Source organism: Sinohyriopsis cumingii, chromosome 7 (genome assembly GCF_028554795.1).
Source record: "Sinohyriopsis cumingii isolate HCF-2022 chromosome 7, ASM2855479v2, whole genome shotgun sequence".
Taxonomy (NCBI): domain Eukaryota; kingdom Metazoa; phylum Mollusca; class Bivalvia; order Unionida; family Unionidae; genus Sinohyriopsis; species Sinohyriopsis cumingii.
The window spans coordinates 53,818,508-53,828,687 of record NC_142967.1 but is presented as its reverse complement, the minus strand read 5'-3'; the positions used below and the strand labels follow the sequence as shown (position 1 = coordinate 53,828,687).

Below are 10,180 nucleotides of genomic sequence, written 5' to 3'. Positions count from 1 at the left end.
ACATGCAAGTGTATATAGTGCAACGGCAATTTGAGTCAAGCTCTTTACACTGATACACGCCACAGCAGACGACACGGGCTAATCAAGGCATGATTATAACCTGTGACTTTTAGAAAGCGAGTCCGGTACGATAAACTCTAAATCATAGAAGCACCCTAACAGACAAACAAACAAAACAAAACAAAACAAGCCGGAACTCTCAAAATCTCATTATAATTATATATGATACACAAGCTGATCGGAATGAATGTAATGTTCGTAATTTTGTGGGGTATGTCTGTTTACTACATCTTACCTTACATAGCCGAGCGAGGTTGACTCCAATAAAATCGTTTACTTAATCAGTTTCATCGAATTTGAAGCTAATAATGTCGTGCATAGACGAGTTGTGGGCCGTTCTAAGGAAAAGGAAGTGTCCAACCTAAACTTTAACGTATATATACTTTTGGCGAGAGACCTCGAAAGATAGGATGCAATGCAGCTTTAATTAGTAGCTCATGCTGTTGAGTCAGAACTCAAAGTTGATGAGTTTTAATCCCGCCGTTGTGTTGACTTTATTTCTTATGTGTCCTTTACCGTGGTGTTTCTCCTACGTTACGATTTTGATATATATATATAGAAACGACAGTCTCTATCAGATAAGGTTATCATGTTTTGGACGGTAGTATAACATGAAACTGACTTCTGACCTTGAGAGAGAGACACTTTAATCGATGAAAACTGGTAGACGTCTACTCTAGACTGTACGAGATTTAAGACACGGAATACTTAACCACTTGAAACCGGAAACTGAGAAAATAGCTACACATTTTCTAACGCCCTCCTCCTTAATGTTAATTTTTCCCATTATGTGTGTTTGTTTTATTACTTAGCTCATGAACCCATTTTTGTAATTCACTAGCTCCTTCCATAAAAGTTCGTACTGTATCAATTCATGTGAAGAGGATATGTAGCGCATAGGATATCCAAATTTCGGTGCTAGTTTCTTTTGATTCCTAACTCTCATTTATTTGTTACCTGAAGTTCCAACAACTTTTCGTAAATCAAGAGAAAAAAGCTTCGTAACAAATTACGCTGTGAATGTTCAGATCATGTTACGAAACACTTATGTGCCGTTGGCACGATAGCGGTGGTGCGTTTGTGTTCGATTTATGTAAAATGTCCAAGTCTAGTACAGAAGTGTTCATATATGTGCCTCGTGTTTTCATGCGGGATGAATTCCGCACCGTTAACTTTATGACCGTATGTGTATTAGGTTACCTGCTTGTCCAAGTTGAAAGGAAACTCATTCAGTTATTTTTGTTTTCAATGGAAAAGAATCTTTCATTGTTTTAAGTTGAAATTCAAATTGGTAGTGTACTGAAAGCCCCAGTAGCTACGTTCAATACAAAGTCCACAGCATTGATACAACTTAAGGAGTTCACGTTACAGACGTGTATTAATAGTATAATAGTTCACTTCGGCTATAAGTCCAGTTTATATATTTACGCTAAATGTTAAGTATAGATTCGTTTACATCGCTAATTATTATATTAGCGAAACTCTTGATAACAACTGTTAAAGATCGGGATAATACTTTCAAATTCAAACATCTTTGTTCTAAAAACATCAGGAAAAAAAGAATCTTCGATACAAACAAGGGTAAGTATATTTTAACACCTATTATTGTAAAGACATTTTATTTTGTGGGTTTTTATTATAATGTTATTGATATGTTTTTGAAATGATATATGATTTACTCCTCAATTAAAACAATTTAGGGCGGCTAAACTTTTTAATGGGGGAGGTGGGGATGAGGTTAATTCATTTTACAGGCAAGGACGACCACTTCTCGAATGCTACAAGCTGATCACGGTTACATGCTCCTTGTGTACACAAGAATCAAGGCTAAATATTCAGTGCTTTATTGTTTTAAACATAAGTTTTATTGATTCTTTATGTATTTGAAGGAGTCTGAATAGAAAGAGCGTCAATAGGAAATTATGTTTGGAGGTCTGGTAGGTTTTCAAGTTAGTTTTTTAAAAATACATGTAGCAATTAACGATTAGATATTAGCAACTACCTAAAGTATATTTACTAACGATACCAGTTATTATTAGGTTACATATTTAATAACTATATGATTAGTAATGCGCACAAAGAAAGCAATTTACTTTTACAAAAACATACAGCCTATTCATTTTACTGACAAACAAAGTAGAAGAACTGGCAGGAAATGTATCTCAATGTTTTTATTGGCAAATTAACTTCACTTTCTTTTTTAAAACCTCACCCCTAATAGTTCTTTATACTAGTATCACTTAGAAAATTTTGATTCTGTCGTTTTTTTAAATATATTTCTAACAGGTTTCAGTGCCGTATCTTCGAGGGTCGTAAAGGAAAATTTACTATTTACTAGCTTAATTAACCGCTTGTGATACTACCTCCACTTCTGATACTACTACTACAAACTACTATCGCTACCACTAATACTAATAATAATAATAATCACCACTATTGTTGGAAAGTATGGAAAGCCAGATTCCACATTAAAGTATCCCTTTTAGGTACTAAAAGTTTTCAGGGTTGTGCCAATTAGTTATTAAATAATGGCAATGAATTTGAATTAACGGAACAATTAGCAACTCGTGTCTCTGTTATAATTAAAACTCAGATATATTCCTCTTTTTCCTCATATTTACTTCGTATTCTTTTAAATGTCACTCATATATCCATCAACTTCACACTCCGAAAACTTTATTTGCTTTAATATAAAAATACATATAAATTTAAATTACAGCAATGCAAGATGCGGTGAAAATGCAGTCTTACAAAATTAGTAATTGTTGTAGTAGAGTTGACACAGCTATTTCAGCTCAAAGTTTTCCTGCAAACGTGTATTATTTTGTACTCACTCCATGTCGATGAAAACGCAGAGATATATTTATTCGGGTCAATCTGCTTTCTGCTGATTCTAAATTGGCGTTTTAATCTCTTTTAAACGAACGATAAAAATAAATCACACACATAAACGCCTCTTTAGCAGCCCGATTATCTAACTTTATCGTTTAAGATGGAGGAAACAGGAGCGATCCTAAAAGACGTGTCTGCACGAAAATACAACAATCTACATTATGAAAGATTGCGAAAGGCAAGGAAGGAGCTGACTTGGGCATTATCAGAAGTACATGTGAAAAAATCAGATGTAAATTCCATTGAAGAATTATTGAATATCATATGGTCATTTTTCGAGGACACAAGCAATAAGAGTACAAGGCTTCGGTTGCATATCCATGTAGAGCACGCCATGCAAGCATACGAATCTTTAAAGGAAGATTTGAATAGGTATAAAGAAAAACAGGTAAGTTATAGTAAAGGGGTGCGGTGGGGGAATCAGTATCATCTTTTGATATTTTCACTCAACCAGTGTAAGGCAAATATGATACGTTCTTAAGGTTGTCATTAATGTATGACAGACATAACCAAAATCATTTACAATAATAGTTTTAAACGTGGAAACATTCAATCATGCAACAAGTAGAAAAATACGACTGAATTAAAAATAATATAATAAAGGAAACTTTCACGAGTCGTGCTGATAGCATTATAGTCTCAGATTTGTTTCATACTCTATTCTAACAATCTTGTCACTTCGATAACTTGTGTTAGTATTAGTACTGACTTGGAAGCAACAGTACATTCACATACTATCTGAACATCTTTCTTCGCAAATGTTACGGTTGAACTAAAATATTTATCGCAGCAAAATCAAACATGAATTGGTTTGTCCGTAAGATATCTGCAAATATTTTAGCTTTTAAATGGCTGGAAGGACATAATTTAATAATTGTTTCAAGTTTCGTTACGATCGTTGTAGAAGAGTTCTTACCCGTCTGTTGCAGGCAGCCAAAGTGCATAAAGGTCCCGCGAATTCACCCACAACGAAAACAACAGTCGTTGGTATGCCTGGATTGTCTTGGAAAAGAGCGAGAAATGAATCTGATCTGCTTGCTGAGACATATGAATTTAGTCAACGGCATGTAGGAAAAACTAGAAGAGAGTCAAACAAAACAGTTGTAAAGCAAACTGTTAAAGTTATAACGAGAAACCCAGAAGAAAGCTGTGTCAGGTCGAATGATGCAGGTACAGTAAACAAAATGAAGTTTTATGTGCTTCTCAAGAATATTATATAAAAACTCCTTAAAGTAAAAGGAAACAATGAAACATTGGAACTATAATTTGAATTAGCTAAGATGTTTAACAAGTGACTGAGTGTTCATAATGAAGGTAATAATACTGTTTCAGTGCTTCAACACGACTTCCGACCTGATAATGTGTGCAGATCTGTTAAGTTAGAAATAGAGAGCCTGACGCTAATCCTAACGTTCAAGTTAGCAGTTTTCACGTGCCATGTGAGTAATACATGTAAAGGTCTTTGGCAATGTTGTAATAATATTTTGGCATTGAAGATTTAACATGCGAGTTTGAAATATGAAAGATGAGAAATGTCAAACCGTTCACTATTTGTGTTCTCCGGATCATGTTTCTATTACCTAACAATAAAAATTATTTTAATTATATCCCCAGAATTACACAGTATTTGGTAGATCCATTTAAGGGTATTCTTCATCTAGCCGAATTTAAGGGATAATTATCAGATACTAATGAGAATGCACTCGTTGGGATTTTCTTATAAATGTTCGTATCGAGTAATATTCGCTTCTGCATTGATTTTAGTGATTCTGATACATTTTCAGAGGAAAACGTGAGTGAAGAAATATCTCAAGGACAGGAAGGAAAGACTGCAGAAGTAAAGAGGGAGAAACACGTTAATTTTAGCGATAAATTATATGTATCTTCAATTATATCTACACATTTGCCTTTGTTGAGAAGTGAAGATCACTCGAAATATGCTAATGCTTTGCATTCTGGTAAATCCCGGATTGAAAAGAACAAACAGGACCATTCTACGGACGTTGCGGGAACGAAAAATGATGAGGAAACATGCCTTGCTATTAGAGACATTACACCTCTGTCATCCTTAGGGGATTCAACTAGAAGCAGCCGGGTTCCATCAGAGAAGAGAACTACGAACAATAGCGGACCCAAATTAATTGAACAAGACAAAGAACCAATGGCTGACACTCTAGAAGCGTCTTCGGCAAAGCGGTAAGCGTTTTCACTATAGCAAATATTTTTTGTGCAAATTTTATAAGCTTATACTTTGACAATGTCTACGAAAAGTATATATATATATATATATATATATATATATATATATATATATATATATATATATATATATATATATATATATATATATATATTCACTAATTTGCCGTTGAAACTTTAGGCGAATTCTTGTCACTGTAAAAGAAAGAATGAATAATATTTATTGCAGTTTATTACATAGATGTACGTACATATAACACAAATTTTTGTTTGAGTTAAAAGTAAATCCTAATCGAACCATGAAGGCATATATTTTGTTCCATTCAAAATTTCAGACTATCAGATAACGGTGAAGAAAGCGATGTGCACAGTGACAAAGTAAAACGTCTCACTATTATCAGACCGGAGGTCTCAAATCTGAAGAAAGAGTTTTCACAGCTTTATCAGAGCCAATGGATGGATGCCTTTGTGGAGCTGTCCGAGAGAGTACCGTCCGAGGAGGAAATAATTTCTAAATTACTGAATATTGTAATGGTAATGTAATATATGCGGGATTTTATATAATCAGTTACTATCATTGTCATTTAGAAATATACTGCAAAACAAGAGATAGCAAACAATTAAAATGTATCTGTCGCAAAGAAATATTGACTTCATTACTAAAATAAAATAAATTTACAGCTTATGCGTAAATGTCATTCTCATAATGCATAAACAAAGATAAAAAAAAGAAAATATAAATACACATTCAGTATCAATCGCATTGGTGCAGTTGTTTCTGTATACTTTGTTTGTGGGAATGTTAACTGTTATCTACATTAATGTTGTTCTTTTCAGTACGCATTTCAGTATTGTGAAAAGACAGCGAAGAGACAGATGAAAAACCTCGAAACTGCATTTAAGAGAGAAATTTTGTTTCCAAATGATTCTAAAGTTGTCACACAGGTTCATATATTTTGATATATTTCGTAGTTACGGTTCTTCAATACCCATCAAACAGCATCCACACCATGAGATGTCATGACACATTTATGTTCAATATTGCTTTTAATGAAAAAGAATTATTTAAAAAATCGTCCTGGAGGCAACAAAAGCCATTTTTTGGTAGGAGTTTTGTTGCCATAGTTATTTATAGTTTTCGCTTCAGTTGGAAGTTTGACTATTTTAGTTTTAGCAACGCCAGACCTCATGATTTTGATCTATCAAAGTATCGTGTCGAGTCTTTTTAATATGTTCCTGTTTATTGCGACGTAATAAGATTTAGCATCTCATAGCGGGTCGTACTTGTATGACTTTCTGATAAACCAAACAAACTACAGCTTACAGAATCCTGAAAGTGAATCGTCTAATATTCTACACAAATATATCCGATATTTTAAATAGGCACAAGGTAGACCTATATCAAAAGTTGAGCATTTTAGAACATAATACAGAAAATATTAGTATCGTACGAGGCTATGATATTATCTGTCGTACTCAATGACACAACTTACAATTATTATGTGGTTTCGTTTCAAAATGAGAGAGAACTGCGACAACACTAACATCTTCATTCAACGGCTTAAAATGGGCAGTAAGACGAAATCAAACTGTACCAATCATTTCCTGTATCCACTGTTTAACTTGTCAGATAGAACTGAGAATACCAGAAAACGTCCCTCAAATGGACATTGTCAGACCATGCTACGACGCTGCTGTGGAAGTTAATGGTTTGATAGAATTTTCAAAAGACCTTACACTGGATTGAACAATATATATATATATATATATATATATATATATATATATATATATATATATATATATATATATATATATATATATATATATATATATATATCATACTGGACATCAATCCGCAATAACAAACACAATGCATCAAGTCCATCTTACATGGAAACATAATACATGTTGATGATAAATAAGTAAGATAAATACTTTAAGATTATTAGAACTTTGTTATCATTATAAAGTAGCAACAAAACAAATAAGTGAAATGCCATGAGATGTAAACCTATCTGGTAGATTTTACTAAGTCTAATGCAAAGCATTAGGCAATAACATTTGCTAACATTGCATTCTTAAGTCGTCGTTTTACGATTGACAATACATCAAACAGCACTGATGAAACTAATAATGTTTTACACATGAAGGTCCACCTATGAATACTGAAGTTTTTATCGTTCAAAAGAGAGCAAATATATCTTATCAGATTTTGAGACAACGTGTGTGTGTGTGACTTGGATTTTTAACGTAGCTTTAACAATTGTCCAGTCATATCTCTAAGATGTATGCAGTGTGGCAGTTTATAGTGATGTCTAGCACTGGGGTATCATGACTCCGACACGTAGCACGATGTTACACCCTGACACCAGACCGACCAGTCCTAACACTAAGCTCTTCATGCTGAGCGCCTAGCGAGGCAGCGATTAGTAGCATTTGTTATGTCTTTGATATGTTTGGATCCGGGTTTGAACCCACGACCTCCCGCATCCAAGGCGAACGCTCTAACCACTGGGCCGCCGGAGCGGTCATATTTTGAGAGAAAGAGAACAACATTTTCTCATCGGATTTTTAAAAAGTCTGTGTGGCATTAGTGTTCGTTAAGTATGTCTCTAGGAAAACAATTCAATAATAATAAATGAATCAAGTTATGTGCAAAACTACGACACAAAATATCAAATCTGTGTCACTATATATATATATATATATATATATATATATATATATATATATATATATATATATATATATATATATATATATATATATATGTTTTGCCTTGAAAGATAATAGAAGATACACTGTTGATATTAATTGTCTTTGGAATAATGTTTGTTGTATGAAATGATACATACACGATTACATGATTCAAGCTTTAAAAAATAACATTATTTCAGGGAAATAATGAGAAAGTGAATTCTTTTGACCCCATAGCTAATGCTCTATTAACGCTAAGAAACCTACGGCAAGAAGTAGCTCATACATCGTTACCGGCATTGATACCGGTAAGTGCCCAGTCTTCCTTTCCTATTCTACAATAAAAACAAGAAAAGGTCGATTCTTTTGTAAAGGAGGTGGAATCGGTGTAACCATCATTCATATTTCTTGCGATAAAAGTAAGATAGAAATAGACTTGTGCATACTTATTTTTTTTATTTTTTTTTTTTAATTTTGCATCTGCTTTTGGATTCAGTATTAATTGAGCAGTATCTGTACAAGTAGTCTCGGCCATTTTCAACCATACAATAATTGCTTTTCTTAAAAGCTACGTCTTCTGATTGTAGTTAAACATGTCGTTCAGTGAAAACCAAGAAAAGAAGACCATGCCAGTACTGGTCAATTTTTTTAATTTCAAAATGATATGTAAACAGTTTATCCATATTTAAGCATAACTAGCTGTTGCCTTAAAACTTCAGTTTTACTTCATTACATAATGTGTTATATTGAGGTCGATTGGTAAATCATTTCATTTTTTATTTAATTATTCGTTCTCTTATTTAGCATGGATCCAATATTTATTTCAGCAAGCACTAAACATATTCACAAATGTTATTATACAACTGAATTGACCGACGAGACATTCACATGAAATGCAGTCGAACGACAAAACTTTAATGCATATCGAAATAACTAAACACTGACAAGAGAGTCTGTGCATTTGCTCAGCTGTTTACTTTAAATGAGTTAGAACTCGTCGTTATTAACTTTCCCATTTTATTTTTGGATTACTCTTTTATAAAAAAAGAATAGAGAGGTAGGGATGAAACTTTCCTGCGGTGCCATTTTTATGTTCGGGGCACGGGGTCGAATCTACAGTGGCTACGTAATTGTTTAGGGATATGTGGTGCTTTTCTGTGTCAGCTAAAATTGTTTTCTTTCTTATTTTTTCCCTTACATTTCGTATTTTCTACAATTCAAATAGCTTAACTTTGTCTTACGTCATCATATTTTAAACGTCTTTGCAGATGGTTGTCAGGCACATAGAAAAGAATATCGTATCACCTGTTAACCAAAACAGTAGACTCTTCCAGTACATTGAACGATGTGTCGAACTTACTTGGTTGATGTGTATTCAAGAGTCTCCGATGTACTTGTTTAAATGTGAACCAGGCATAGCACATCAAGACAAATTCAGATCATACACGCGATCGGGTCCTATTGTGAAATATTGTGTATGGCCGTGCTTATATCTACATGCAGACGGACCACTGTTAGATGAAGGAATCGCTCAGATGCAATAACTGATTTTTTTATTGTACAAAACAAAATAAATTTAATTATAAATATTCATGTTGCATGTTGTTTCTTCCCTGTGTATATATATATATATATATATATATATATATATATATATATATATATATATATATATATATATATATATATATAATTTTCTATCTTGAGACTATCTATCTATCTATCTATTTATCTATATATGCTCCTAAATGGCGACATTTTATATTTTAAAAAAATTCAGAAATAAGATGTCCTGAATACAGGGATCGCACAGAGAAAATGATGAGCCAGGTACTCTCCGCTTTCGTCTACCGTACCTGAGAAGCATGGGCATGATTGAGTATCATTTCTCCTGCACCCTTTCCTGCTATTATAGTTCTTGTTAGCGTATGCGTGAACGTTATGCTTAGTTTATCTGATTCTGTTTTATCCGCAGTCGTGAACTGAATGGTTGTATTCATCGTGAAACAGTGCTGCTCATGACAGGAAGAATGATGTCATAGTGACCAATCTTGTTCGCTACAGTGACTACATTAAGTGCATTCACTTTTGACTCAGTCATGAAACGTTGCGTATATTCGTTTAACATGGCACTACTTACATAATAAAAAAGAGGTACCCCTGACCTACATTGTATGCTTCAGGATCTTTCCAAAGAAAATTAAGTTAAGATTGATAAATGTATAAGTTTTTGGAACGCCTTAAACAATATTATTTTATAGAATTGTATATGTGTCTCTCTACTAGTTTTTGTTGCTTGTTGCTTTTCAATTGACTGTATAGCTAAAAT

At 33.4% G+C, this 10,180-nt stretch overlaps 1 protein-coding gene across 1 annotated transcript; it reads left to right on the top strand.

Annotated features, from left to right (window-relative positions):
• The first annotated feature begins 1,421 nt into the window (after window positions 1-1,421).
• LOC149795268 (uncharacterized) lies at window positions 1,422-6,116 on the top strand. Its single transcript, XM_089964070.1, has 6 exons — window positions 1,422-1,641; window positions 3,053-3,340; window positions 3,882-4,122; window positions 4,737-5,148; window positions 5,487-5,685; window positions 5,989-6,116. The coding sequence occupies exons 2-6, from the start codon at window positions 3,053-3,055 to the stop codon at window positions 6,109-6,111; spliced, it is 1,263 nt and encodes a 420-aa protein (XP_089820196.1). The 5' UTR covers window positions 1,422-1,641; the 3' UTR covers window positions 6,112-6,116.
• The last annotated feature ends 4,064 nt before the right edge of the window (window positions 6,117-10,180 follow it).